Genomic DNA, 14809 nt, shown 5'->3' on the forward strand with positions numbered 1-14809 from the left:
ATGACCTAGTTAGGGGAGGTGTAGGGAAATCCCTGCATGTGCTGCTATTTGCTCCACCTCCTCTTGTGCTGTGCGCCCCCATGCTCCTTCTCCTTGTTCTGTTCTTTATGGGTTGCTGGTGTTTGTCTCCCCAACTCCTACCCCACAAGAATTGGCTTCACCTCCAAGCATAAGCTATGGTAAATCCATGTCTTCAGTGCATTCCTCTTCCCATACCCTACCCAATGTTTCAGGCTCTGCAAACTTAAGCAGAATGTGCTGTATCAGTTACACGTAGGGCTTGTCTACACTGACAGGGCTGCCCCAGTGCAGCTGGGCTGCTGTAGTGCTTAGTGAAGACGCTACCTACGCTGACGGGCGAGCTTCTACCATCAGCATAGGTACTCCACCTCCCCGAGAGATGGTAGCTAGGTTGACGGGAGAAGCCCTCCCGTTGATATAGCAGTGTCTACACCGGTGCTAGGTCAGTATAACTAGGTCGCTTAGGGATGTCGATTTTCCCCTGAATGATGTAGTTATACTGACATAAGTTTGTAGTGTAGACCAGGGTTTTGGTTAGAAATTAGGTCGGTATAACGATGTTGCTCGGGGTGTGAAAAATCCATACCTCTGAGCGATGCAGTTACACCGACCTAACCACCAATGTAGACAGTGCTAGGTCAATGGGAGAATTCTCCCGTCAACCTAGCTACTGCCTCTCGGTGAAGTGGATTACCTACGCCGATGGGAGAACCCCTCCTGTTGGCATAAGTAGTGTCTTCACTGAAGTGCTACAGCAACGCAGCCCATGTTAAGTGTAGACAAGTCTTTAGGGGTTACATTGTGAAAGTTTTCTTCACAACCATAACAGCTAGAGCCTTTTATTTTCAATGGAAACTGAGACTTGATAGAACAACCTAGAAGTTTGCCGACCGTTCTCCCTAGGCCAGTTAGGGCTTGATCTAAATGGGGAAATGTACTGGCAGAATTTTACTGGTATAATTGTACTGCTGTAGTTATACTGGTATAACTTCCTGTGTGGAAACTCTTATTCTGGAATAAGAGTGGCTTTTTTCATTTTAGTTTATAACACATCCAAAGCAACATAATCTAAATAGAAAAAATGGCATTTTTATTCCAGAATAAGAGTGTTCTCATGGGAGCTATATTCATATCGTTCTAGTGGTATAATTATGCTGGTAAAATTTCCTGTGCAGACAAACCTAAAGATATTTTCTATCTTTCTCCTGTTACAAGCAGCATAATGACTCGTTTATTTTTCTGATGATTCTGTGGGAAAATATTTATTCTAAGGGAGTGATTCTCACTTTCATCAAAGATCTTTTATACTGATCTGACAAAATGTAATTGATGCCCACTTTAAAGCTCCCTTACGCTACCGGAGAAGTGTAAAGAGGCCTAAATGCTAACCGGGCCTTAAAATTTTGGCATAATTCATACCTATTGGAGACATTTTTCAAATTTGTTTCCGGAAAGTTGCAAATATCAGTTTGCTCAGATGGAGAAAAGAAAATGTTGAGATACAGACAAGTGCCTCTGCTCCAGACAATCCAAACAGCCTCAGGGTAAAATTTTCAAAAGTGCCTAGGTGACTTAAGAACCTAAGGGCTGGTCTGCATGGGGAACTTACATCGATATAGCTATGTCTCTCAGGGGTGTGAAAAATCCACACTCTGGAAAGACATAGCTATACTGACCTAACCCCCTGGTGTAGGCACTGCTAGTTCGATGAAAGAATTCTTCCGTTGGCCTAGCTACCGCCACTCAGGGAGGTGGATTGCCTACGCCAGGGGTTCTCAAACTTCATTGCACCGTGACCCCTTCTGACAACAAAAATTACTTCATGACCCCAGAAGGGGAGACTGAAGTCTGAGCCAGCCTGAGGTCCACTGCCCCGGGTGAGGGGCTCAAAGCCAAAGCCCGAGCCCCGCCGCCTGGGTCGGGGGAGGGGAGGCTGGGGCAAAGCCAAAGCCCAAGGGCTTCAGCCCCAGGCAGGGGGCCTGTAACCTGAGCTCCACTACCTAGGGCTGAAGCCCTCAGGCTTCGGCCCCAGACCCGAGCAAGTCTAAACCAGCCCTGGCGACCCCATTAAAAGGGAGTCGCGATCCACTTTGGGGTCCCAACCCACATTTTGAGAACCGCTGACCTACACTAATGAGAGAACCCCTCCTGTTGGCATACTAATGTGTACACCAGTGGCTTTCAACCTGTGGTCCGTGGAGCCCTGGGGATCTGCAGACTGTGTACAAGATTTCCCAAGGGGTCTGTACCTCCATCTGAAATTTTTTAGGGGTCCGCAAATGAAAAAAGGTTGAAAACCACTACTGTACACTGAAGAGCTACAGTGGCACAGCTGCAGCGCTGCAGCTGCGTCACTGTAGTGGTTTAAGTATAGACATAGCCTTAGTCCCATTGAAAGTCAATTTCACTTAAGCTCCTAAATTATTTAGGTAATGTGACCAAGTGGCTAGAGCACTAGACTGGCGCTCAGGTGACCTGGGTTCTATTCCTGGCTCTGCCACTGGCCTGCTGGGTGACATTGGGCAAGTCATTTCATCTCTCTGTGCCTCAGTTTCCCCATTTGTAAAATGAGGACAGTGATACTGACCTTGTTTGTAAAACACTTTGAGATCTATTGGTGAAAAGTTCTATGTAAGAGCTAGGTATTCTTTTATGTTATTTTGAAAATGTTACCCGTGATGTGAGATCCTGTCTGGTATTATTTCTTGAATCAGGCATGTGATGTGTATATATAGTTTCTATGTATTATTGCTGTAACACAAGTCAGTGACACCTCCTCTTTGGAAGAGAAGAAACAGTTTTCCTAAATTAAGGTAAAGAATTGCAGACTTGAGGTTTAACTTGCATTAAATGAAGCTGACAATATTAAATTAACTGACAGCAACGAGTTTAACTGTTCATGAAGTGCAACTTAGTACCTTTTCCATTACCCTTTTATGTTGGCCTTAGTCACTTTATTGCTCAAATACTTTTTATATATTTATGGCTTTATGGAAAACATAGCACTACAAGAGGAAAATGGTGAAAACAGCCTGACATATTGATAACTTAAAGCTTTGTATATAAGGCACAGGAGGTTTTATTGGAGTCCAGGGTAACAATACTACTACATTTTCTGCTTTTCTCATGTCTTTTATTGCCAGGTTTCATGTTTGTTGTAATTTAGCCAAACTTTAGCAACATCTATACGCTAGTAAGCTCAGTTAATTTCTGTTATATTTTCCTTCCACTTCCCTATGAATTGCTTAGTTTATACGACCCATAAGGTAAGCCTGACATCTTGGTTTCAGTTGTGTATATGGTTTAGTGCTAGGGTGACCAGACAGCAGATGTGAAAAATCGGGGTGGGGGTGGGGGGTAATAGGAGCCTATATAAGAAAAAGACCCAAAAATCGGGACTGTCCCTATAAAATTGGGACATCTGGTCACCCTATTTAGTGCCCTGAGTTAAATAAGAATTAAGGTTTCCCAACATAACACAGCAAAATTAAACAGAAGATCTTGATTTAGCTGTCAAAGCAGGCTGCAAGTAAAATTAATATATTCAGGTACTGACCTAAACAATCAACTTTCTGCAGAGTTACTGTATGATATGACTTAGTCTGGCACTCATAATTTTTTTAGTATTCAGTTTGCTTAAACAGAAAAATAACAATTGGTTTATAAATTAGCTATTTATATTTCTCACGGAATATTTTCTGTTTGCACCATTAAGATTTTGTAGAGAGGGGGAAAATTGTGCTTTTATAGACAACTGCACTAGGATGTAGTTCTTGGTGTGTGTGTGTGTGTTTTTTTTTTTTTTTTTTTCTTATAAGGTTTATGAGCCTAATTTTAGTTCAGTTTTAATGGGACAGCAAATTACAGATTGGCAGTGTGGAGACTAACTTGAGTTTTCCTGTTGAAAAGGCATCCTGTGTTCTGATATACACCCTATTCTATTACTGAAAACGGTGAATGCAATTGGTAGGACATACGTATGTGAGTGACATTGACGTGAATTGCATTTTCTTCCTCTTGCTACTGCTCCACAGAATGTGAACCCAACCAGTTTCATGCTGTTTCCAGCATGCATCCTCTGCAGTCAGTAACAGAGAACAGAAAATTAGGAAGGAAGATGTTGATGGAGATGGGGACTAACTTTTTTTTAACTCGGAGGTTTGGGAGAATAAGAGAATCCCAGCAAAATGGAGCTCAGAATCTGGAAATCTGCTCCAATTTCTGAGAAATGTCAGATGGTTAATTAAAACTGCTGTCGTTACCTCTTCCTATTTAAGGTACTTATATGGCCCCCATTACCATTGTATGTCTCAGTCTTTAATGTATATTAAGGGACTTGCCGAAAGTCACACATGAAGTCTGTGGCAGAGCAGTAAATTGAGCCCAAGTCTTCCAAGCCCAAAGTGGTCTTCCAAGAACCATCCTTATAAGATGCATCCGATGAAGTGGGCTGTAGCCCACGAAAGCTTATGCTGAAATAAATTTGTTAGTCTCTAAGGTGCCACAAGTACTCCTGTTCTTTTTGCGGATACAGACTAATACGGCTGCTACTCTGAAACCATCCTTTTTTTGTTGGTGCAGATTAGTGGCTTCTATAATAAACTTTGGGAGACAGATAATCCTTGGAGATAGTTACTAATCCTCTATCAAGTCTTCTTGACTAGATGGTTTTCCTTTTCTTTTGTTGTTTGTTAATCTCTGATTTAGAAAGTAACACTGTAATAATTGATCCCATTATATGTTAAAGACACGGGGAAGGGATATGAATCCTCCTCCTATTTTCAAGCAGGTTCCTATTTTTAACCCAAGCCTCCTTTATGAGCCAGGGAGAAAAGGAGAAAATTATATTAGAATTGGTTAGAAATACTATACTAATTTAAGACAAATAAAAGATTTAAATAAACATTAAATAAAATAATCTAGCCGGGTAGGATAAGCAAGGTTCACTTCTGTATCACACACACTAGAATCTTGCCAATCTGGATTTTGCTACTCTGCAAAACCAACAGTTCTCTCCCAAAAAAATCAGATGGTCTCATGTCACAAAGGTATGTAGATGCACTATAGGGATGTCTTTTGTTACTAAGATTTATTACACTTAAAAAATATACTACAGTGTATTAACTAGCAGATCATAAAATGTAAGTAATTAAAACTAAATGACACTTGTTAAATAAATGAGCAAAGGTCAAATTTACGAACCTAAATATCTGAAGTTAGGCTGTTAAATCCATGTTTAAGTACCTTAAATAAAAGTGGCCTGATTTTCAGAGGTGCTGATCACCTACCTACAGCTACTATTAGTCAGTGGGAACTGCAGATGCTCAGCACTTAAAAATCAGGTCTTTTTTATTTAGATGCCTGACTTAAGGTACTTAGATTTAAACGTTTTGATTAAACTATATTCGGATTCTATGATTTTTGTTTATTGCAAGCTAATCTGTAATGGATTCCCAGTCCATATGAATTAGAGAGGTTCTGCTGTATTTTGATTTCTCTCCATTCTTTACATTTTGGCTTTTGTTTATTATTTTATTTTGTCTCTCTTCATCTATGATAGTTTCATATAGTGTACTAATAGATTATGTCCCATTTATTTTATTTACTTCTCAAATCCTCCCTTAAACCAGAATAAAGTCTGAGACCCAAGTGGATTCCTGTTCTCACATCATATGTGGTGTAAAATAGATATAGGCTAATGACTTTGATCTTGTGAATTTGCCTTTATTATGACATGCATCCGACGAAGTGGGCATTCACCCACGAAAGCTTATGCTCCAATACATCTGTTAGTCTTAAAGGTGCCACAGGACTCTCTGTTGCTTTTTGCCTTTATTTGTTTATTTAATATTTTTGCTGGGGCCTGGATGTATTGACGGCCATCAGTAACTATATTAGAGTAAGAGTGTTCTATTCCTAAAATACAAAACACAGAGAACGGTTACATATTTAAAGGATCGTGTAAACTGATTTTGAGTGAATTTGGCTTTGGTGATGTGCAGATGAACTTGTCAGAATGCACACGGCTACAACAACACTGCGTTCAAAGGATAACACATTCTTCTGTTGAACCCTGATTGAATCATGAGATTGCTCTGGCGACCAACAAACGAGTATTGTTCCTGCAGCATTGTTTCAAGTGTACTTTGCTTTTCCAAACACGTATTACTGCCTCAGTAATATCTGGCTCAAAACTTCTAGCTTCAATCTGGGTAATTTTGGTGTAAAACCCTTTCTGAATAACCTTGATAGGAACTAAACTGTAGCTAACAATAAACTGGTGAACAGTGATTCATTATTGTCAGGCCTCAAGGTTTTGGTTGTTATGAAATTGGTCAATAAAAGAGAGAGAGAGAGGTCTGTCTATATGTAAAATAGTTAATGTGCCAGTAGATGGTGCTCAAGAATATGCACTACTGTTCCTGAGCTTTTCAGGAGCAAAGCAGCTTTTGTATACTGCAAATGGGATTCAGTGGCTGGGCTGAATGGGTGTGGATCTATGCAAAGGATAACTGTTCCTTCTGCTTGCTGTTTTTTTTTTTTTTTTTGGCTTTAATCAAACACTCCCTTTGGGCTCATCTTATTTATTGCACAATAGTTAGGGAATCAGTTAACCATGTTTAGTTAATAAAGCTGTTGTATGAGCGTAAACAATCTTTATGCATGGTGTTTTATTCACCTGCATGTCCTGATCAAAAGGCTTTTTAAAGGCCTTGATATTGACTTGGTGCCATTAAGAATATTTGGAAAGCTGGGCATTGGTAATAGATCCTGCCAGTTTCTTTCACTCTGTTCAGTAAGTAACAATCCTTGGAATAGCTCTCCTTCCTGATCTAAGTGTTGTCAAATGACCTATGTCAGATTTATGTGGAAGCTGAAAAAATTCTAGTCTGAACTAATACAGTCTGATTCAGATTATATCGTTTTGCCTGGCAAATTTAGCAGAGCATCCATCATTGTTTCTTTCCATTATCTTGTTAAGAATCTGGATAGCCTGTCTGCTTTATGAGGCAGTTTATTTCTTTGTTTGCCCTAATAGAAACATGTGACACAGAGTTAAGAAAACAAAGGCTGTCTTGCTTTCTATTATTTTGGTTGGGATTATTTTGGTTTTGGTAATCCGAAACAGGTTGATATGGCACTTCAAGAATGGGTACGAGTTAAATTTTGGTTGACGTTGGAGAGAGAAAAATGGCAAGCTTTGGAAAAGCAAATCCAGCTGGCTGCTTGGTCAGTCAATTGCAGGAATTCAATTAAGGTTTTAAAATTTGTTTTTCAGTTTGTATGCAAGACACAGAGAGAGAGAGAATGAAATACACACTCTTTTTACCATATAGAAACGTGTGTGTGTTTGAAGGGAGTTGTTTGAGGGGAGTGAAGAAGGGGTGATAAATAAGGTGTATTGCATTTTTGATTGCAGAATTTATGCATCTATGCAGAGATGAAGAAAAAATAAATTCTTAAGCCTTGTATGTGCTTGTATTTGAACCATAGGATTCAAAAAGATAAACTGTTTTGACAGAAGATGTTTACTTGATAAATGGTGTTTCTGGAAATATACAGGTCTGGTGGCAGAAAGTCTTCTTAGTCTTGCATGCAGGGAGCCCAGATATGGCGCACACTCTGTCTTCATATGATGTTAATTCAGGTTATTGTCTGCCAGACTATTCCATTCTGCATAGGAAAAAATCTAATTTAAAAAAAAGAAAAGAGAATTAAATGGAAAAAAAGACTCACTAGGTCATCTTGTCCATGCTGCTGCTAAGTTCAGGGCAGCTCCTTAGCGTATATTATTTTACGCTTTGTGTAAATGGAAGGAGCATCTATTTACTTTTTTATGTGATCACTGGATTTAAGAAAAATTCTCAAGTATAAGTGTATGTATTTGTATCTGTATCTAATATAAAATTCCTATCAATCCTATAAAAATAATAATGCAAGGGACCATGAGTTAGACCTAATATTTGCTTTTATCTTTAAAACGGTTAGAATCTGGTTGTGAGTATTGTCTGGTCTCTACGTTTTTGCTAGCAAGGAAGTGGGGTGGGAAACATCAAGAAAACTGATAAGATTCGCTCTACTTGAATGCTTAAACCCATGGTAGGATTTTAAGTTTGTTTTAACTTAATAGCATTATATAAAGACAGATTAGTATTAAGGATTTTCATTAACAAGACTTATAAGAAAATCACAATAACACAGATAGTATTGCTGCTAGGCAGTTGCAGTTGGTTGGTTATACGTTTAGCTCTAAAGTTGCAAATGTAGTTATATGGCAGAGGAGGCTGGCTGGGGTGTCTTCTAAACTGGACAGGAGTCAGGGGAGGAAACTGCTTAGTGAGGAAGCTAGCAATGGGATTGGAAGCTCGGCAGTGTTAGGTAAAATGGGAGAAACTGGAAATGGGTCAGTGCTCAGCAGGGAAGCTGGTTTAAGTGTTGAAGTGGGTTGTTGAGAGCCAGAGTGGGAAGTAGAAGATGATCTTGACTATTGCAAACTAGGCACCTGGTAAGGGAGAGGCACTCAAATAAGCTGCTTGCAACCCTACTCCTTTCCTGCTTCCTGTGTTTCCCAAGCAGTGCCTTCCCTGCTCCAAGTTCTCCAGTCAGTAACTTTCCTTCTGGTTCTGCTGAGCTACTGCTTCCCTATCAGCAGCTTCTTATCTCCAGCTTCCATGTTCAGCTACTTCTAGTCTCAGTGTAGTATTTTCTAAATGGACAACCAATCTAATTCTCAATTACTGAGGGACAGTCTCCACTCATTGATTTATTTTGCTTTCCACAACCAAATCTCAGTACAACTTTTCATGAGTGATGCACCCGAGTATTTGGATTCTAATATCTAAACTGTATTGTTAAATCTATTCACCTAAATTTGGGTTATTGCTAATTATGTATTCTATGTATCATCTGACTTTTAAAAACTAACTTTATATTTGTGGATAATCTAAGCTCTACCCAGATGTACAGACACTCTTTCCCCAACCTGTGTATTATATATAATTTTTTTTAACAATAGCTTTCCTTGTCACTCCTGCCAGTCTTTCTCTTCTCCTCCAGTAAAAGTGACATTGGCTGTAGCAGCAACACCAGCACCCTGATTCCCCACCACAGTTTCCCAAAACTTTGCCAGTGTTTTCAGGAACTGGTTCCACTCCCAAGGAGAAAAGCTCAGCATGGACCCAAAAAATAAATAAAAAGGGTCTTGCTTAGATAATCATGTAACATGTATGCTGAAGATGGCACAATGAAGGTTGACATTGCAGGAAGGAAATCTTCCAGCACGTTGGCCTGATTCTGAACTTACTTATACCAGCATAAATCTGGATGTCACTGGAATTACTCTGGATTTGCATCAGTGTAACTGAGACCAGAATTGCAGGTTCTGTATGTAAAGGGTGAGAGTGGTATGGGGAGACATAGCATTAAGATGGGCGTCAGAACCTTTTCATGAGAGTGTTGACTTTTTAGCATTGAAATTTGCAACTTAAAATGTTATAGTAAATTTATTTTTGTAGAGAAGTAAGCTTTTAATTTAATTTTACATTATTAGTAAATTTAGAGAATTATTTTTAGCATTTAGTTAAGTACTGTTGTATAAAAATGTATCTTCTACCTTTACTATGTTTGTCATATTATATTATATTATATTTACTAGATATCTTTGAAGAAAACAAAATCTGCTTTATGAAAATGTTTATGGGTTTTTTTTGGTCTCTATCCAAGTTTAGAACTTGCAACCTCAGATACTGCATACCTGCAACCCTAATCACAGGTTCCTGTAGATGCATAGGTTTCCAGTGTACTTATCTACCCCATTCAAAAATTATTTTAACCCCGCCCACGCCCAAACTATTACAACAAAACACTGTATTAAAGAAAAACTCACCACCAAGGAAGTGCCATCCAGAAAAAAATTCTTGGCCTGCTTGATTGTTCTCTAGTGTTGGACCTGTTGTTCAAGCCATTCCCTACTGTCCAGTGTCAAAGGCTGGGTCCTATTCTGCTAATTCTTACTCAAGTGAGTATTTCTCACTCATGCATATTAGTCCTGTCAAAGTCTGTGTGACTGCTCTCCTGGGTAAGTGTCACTTGAGTGAGGACTGCAGGATCAAACCTGTATTTTGTAACATGATGAAATGTTTACTCCAGTATGTTGCTCTAAAAATGGGAAATCTCATTGATGTTTTGCTTTCTTCCTTACTAAAGTATGCACTGGGAATAAAAAGCACGCTGTTAGTAGAGGTTTTTTTAAGTATTTGTTCTAATTAGTTTTACAAAATAGCCTGTCCCTCTACAGCTTTCAACAGTTATGAAAACTGAGCAGCATTATGTTGCGACATTTTATTTGTTATGCTTAACAGCTCTTTAGGAATTTTTATAATGTGGTGTTTTTCTTTTGTGTTTTTCTTTGTTTTTAATTTCTTAAATGATCCCTCTTTTCAGATTTCAAATTATAATCCTTTTCCTGATCCATTGCTGAAGCCCTGTGATCCATGTCAGAAGTACTTCCAGGTCAGATGCCCTTTCACATATTTCCATAAGCAGAATCTTTTAAAATCTTTCTCTTCTTACCAGGCCCATATTTGTTTTAATTTTGCATTCATGAGTGGAACAAGCAAACACTTCCCTTTCTTTTTTTCTTAAACTGATCCTTTCTTAAGTAAATTCTTGCTTTAGGAAAGGTTTTTAAAAGCTGAATAAAGCACAATTACAAACAAATAAGTTCTATTAAAAACATTTGTTATGTTTGAATACTAATGTTCTTGTGTTTGTAGCCAAAAAAAACCCTGCACTTTATAAGGTTTGTGATGTGGCTTTTGAAAAATATCAATACGGGCCATTTGGTTACTATTGTTATTTGTATCACAGTAGTGCCCCACCCAGGATCATGACCTCTTTGTGTGTGACACTGTACAAATGTGAAATAGTCCTGCCCCAAACATGGATCAGTATCTAGTTAAAAGATAGGAAACAAAGCGTAGGAATAAATAATCCATTTTCACAATTGAGAGAGGTGAACAGTGGGGTCCCCAAGGATCTGTACTTGGACCTATGCTGTTCAACATATTCATTAATGATCTAGGAAAAGGAGTGAACAATGAAGAAGCAAGGTTTACAGACGATACAAAATTATTGAAGATAGTTAAGTTCAAAGCTGACAGCAGAGAGTTACGGGGGGATGTCACAAAATGGAGTGACTGGGCACCAACACAGCAGATGAAATTCAACATTGATAAGTGCAAAATACTGCACATTGGAAAAAATAATCCCAATTACACACACATATATAATGGGGGGGATCTATATTAGCTGTTACCACTCAAGAAAGAGATCTTGGAGTCACCATGGACAGTTCTCTGAAAACTTCAGTACAGTAAGCAGCAATGTTCAAAAATGCTAACAGAATAATAGGAACTATTAGGAAAGGAATAGAAAATGAGACAAGTCATAATGCCTCTATATAAATCCATGGTACACACCCACACCTTGAATACTGTGTCCAGGTCTGGTTGCCCCACCTCAAAAAGGTTATAGTGGAACTGGAAAAAGTTCAGAAACGGGCAACAAAGGTGATCAAGGTTATGGAATGACTTCCATATGAGGAGAGACTAAAAAGATTAGGGCTGTTCATCTTAGCCCTGGTCTATACTATGAGTTTAGGTCGAATTTAGCAGAGTTAGATAGATTTAACCTTGTACCCGTCCACACAACGAAAGCCATTTTTGTCGACTTAAAGGGCTCTTAAAATCGATTTCAGTACTCCTCCCCGACAAGGGGATTAGAGCTGAAATCAACCTTGTTGGGTCGAATTTGGGGTAGTGTGGACGCAATTCGACAGTATTGGCCTCCGGGAGCTATCCCAGAGTGCTCCATTGTGACCGCTCTGGACAGCACTCTCAACTCCGATGCACTGGCCAGGTAGACAGGAAAAGTCCCGCAAACTTTTGAATTTCATTTCTTGTTTGGCCAGTGTGGCGAGCTGCTCAGCACAGGTGACCATGCAGAGCTCATCAGCACAGGTGACTATGCAGTCCCGGAATCGCAAGAGAGCTCCAGCATGGACTGAACAGTAGGTACTGGATCTGATCACTGTTTGGGGAGACGAATCCGTGCTATCAGAACTCCGTTCCAAAAGATGAAATGCCGGAATATTTGAAAAAATCTCCAAGGGCATGAATGACAGAGGCTATAACAGGGACCCGCAGCAGTGCCGCGTGAAACTTAAGGAGTTCAGGCAAGCCTACCAAAGAACCAGAGAGGCAAACGGACGCTCCGGGTCAGAGCCCCAGACATGCTGCTTCTATGACGAGCTGCATGCCATTCTAGGGGGTGCCCCTACAACTACCCCACCCCTATGCGTGGACTCCGTCAATGGATTCTCATGCAACAGGGATGCGGATTTTGGGGATGAGGAAGATGATAGCGCAGAGAAAACGTTTTCCCCAACAGCCAGGAACAGTTTATCACCCTGGACGCAGTACCCTCCCAACCCACCCAAGGCGGGCTCACAGACCTTGAAGACGGCGAAGGGACCTCTGGTGAGTGTACCTTTGTAAATATTGTACATGGTTTAAAAGCAAGCGTGTTTAATGATTAATTTGCCCTGAAGACTTGGGATGCATTCGCGGCCAGTACAGCTACTAGAAAAGTCTGTTAACGTGTATGGGGATGGAGCGTAAATCCTCCAGGGACATCTCAATGAAGCTCTCCTGGATGTACTCCCAAAGCCTTTGCAAAAGGTTTCTGGGGAGGGCAGCCTTATTCCATCCTCCATGGTAGGACACTTTACCATGCCAGGCCAGTAGCACGTAGTCTGGAATCATTGCATAACAAAGCATGGCAGCATATGGTCCCGGTGTTTGCTGGCATTCAAGCAACATCCATTCTTTATCTCTCTGTGTTATCCTCAGGAGAGTGATATCGCTCATGGTCACCTGGTTGAAATAGGGGAATTTTATTAAGGGGACATTCAGGGGTGGCCGTTCCTGCTGGGCTGTTTGCCTGTGGCTGAACAGAAATCATCCCTGCTGTGCACCATGCGGTGGGGGGAGGGGTAAAGCGATCATCTCGGAGAATAGGGTGTGTGTGTGGGGGGAGTTAATTGGGTTTGTGCTGCACGTTAACCCGAAAACCGCAGCCCCTCCTTTTAAATGGCCAACCCATTTTAAATGGCCAACCCAACGGGTGCTTGGTATGGGAAATGAGGGCGCTGCTGTTTGAAACCATGTAATCTTAACAGCTTGGTTCACCGTGAAAGAGTCTACCCATGGTTCTCTAAAATGTGTTTTTTTTAAATACTACTCTCCCTTTTTTTCCCTCCCGCAGCTGCAAATGTTTCAGTGCTCCCCGTATCATCTACATCCCAGAGGCTAGCGAAGATTAGAAGGCGAAAAAAACGCACTCGTGATGAAATGTTCTCTGAGCTCATGCAGTCCTCCCACACTGAAAGAGCTCAGCAGAATGCCTGGAGGCAGACACTGTCAGAGTGCAGGAAAGCACTAAATGAACGCGAGGACATGTGGCGGGATCGAGCTGATAGGTGGCGTCAGCGTGATGAGAGGAAGCAGGATGCAATGCTGAGGCTACTAGAAGATCAAACTGATATTCTCTGGCGTATTGTTGAGGTGCAGGAAAGGCAGCAGGAGCACAGACCGCCACCGCAGCCCCTGTGTAACGAACCGCCCTCCTCCCCAAGTTCCATAGTCTCCTCACCCAGAACGCGGTGGGTGGGCCTCTGGGCACCTAACCACTCCACCACAAAGGACTGCCCAAGCAACAAAAGGCTGGCATTCAAGAAGTTTTGAAGTGCAGTGTGGCCTTGTCCTTCCCTCCTCCACCACCCCACCCGGTGCTTCCCTCCTCCCCCACGCCTCCTGGGCTACCTTGGCAGTTTTCCCCCCATTTGTGTGATGAAGTAATAAAGAATCCATGAATTTGAAACAACAATGACTTTATTGCCTCTGCAAGCGGAGATCAAAGGGGGGAGGGGAGGGCTGTTGGCTTACAGGGAAGTAGAGTGAACCAAGGGGGCGGGTTTTCATCAAGGATAAACAAACAGAACTTTCACACCGTAGCCTGGCCAGTCACGAAACTGGTTTTCAAAGCTTCTCTGATGTGCACCACGCCCTGCTGTGCTCTTCTAACCGCCCTGGTGTCTGGCTGCACATAATCAGCGGCCAGGCGATTTGCCTCTACCTCCCACCCTGCCATAAACGTCTCCCCCTTACTCTCACAGATATTGTGGAGCACACAGCAAGCAGTAATAACAATGGGAACATTGGTTTAGCTGAGGTCTAACCGAATCAGTAAACTGCGCCAGCGCGCTTTTAAATGTCCAAAGGCACATTCTACCACCATTCTGCACTTGCTCAGCCTATAGTTGAACAGCTCCTAACTACTGTCCAGGGTGTCTGTGTATGGCTTCATAAGCCATGGCATTAAGGGGTAGGCTGGGTCCCCAAAGATAACTATAGGCATTTCAACATCCCCAACGGTTATTTTCTGGTCTGGAAAGTAAGTCCCTTGCTGCAGCCGTTCACACAGACCAGAGTTCCTAAAGGTGCGAGTGACATGTACCTTTCCCGGCCATCCCACGTTGATGTTGGTGAAACGTCCCTTGTGATCCACCAGTGCTTGCAGCACCATTGAAAAGTACCCCTTTCGGTTTTTGTACTGGCTGCCTTGGTGCTCCGGTCCCAAGATAGGGATATGCGTTTCGTCTGTCACCCCACCACAGTTAGGGAATCCCATTGCAGAAAAGCCATCCACTATGACCTGCACATTTCCC

The 14809-nt window shown here is 41.3% G+C and overlaps 1 protein-coding gene across 7 annotated transcripts in view; it reads left to right on the forward strand.

Annotated features, from left to right (window-relative positions):
- APBB2 (amyloid beta precursor protein binding family B member 2) overlaps positions 1-14809 on the forward strand; it is a 241533-nt gene that overhangs the window by 40010 nt on the left and 186714 nt on the right. For 3 of the 7 annotated variants that reach the window (XM_029910641.1, XM_029910640.1, XM_026647969.2), the window contains one exon: positions 10465-10533. The exons of the other annotated variants lie outside the window; for them this stretch is intronic. In XM_029910641.1, the coding sequence (XP_029766501.1) occupies positions 10515-10533 (19 nt within the window). In that variant the 5' untranslated portion in view covers positions 10465-10514. The remainder of the gene's footprint in view (positions 1-10464; positions 10534-14809) is intronic. 7 annotated transcript variants of the gene reach the window in all.

The sequence above is a fragment of the Terrapene carolina genome, unplaced genomic scaffold, assembly GCF_002925995.2.
Source record: "Terrapene carolina triunguis isolate 2854851 unplaced genomic scaffold, T_m_triunguis-2.0 Scaffold66, whole genome shotgun sequence".
In the NCBI taxonomy this organism is placed as follows: domain Eukaryota; kingdom Metazoa; phylum Chordata; order Testudines; family Emydidae; genus Terrapene; species Terrapene triunguis.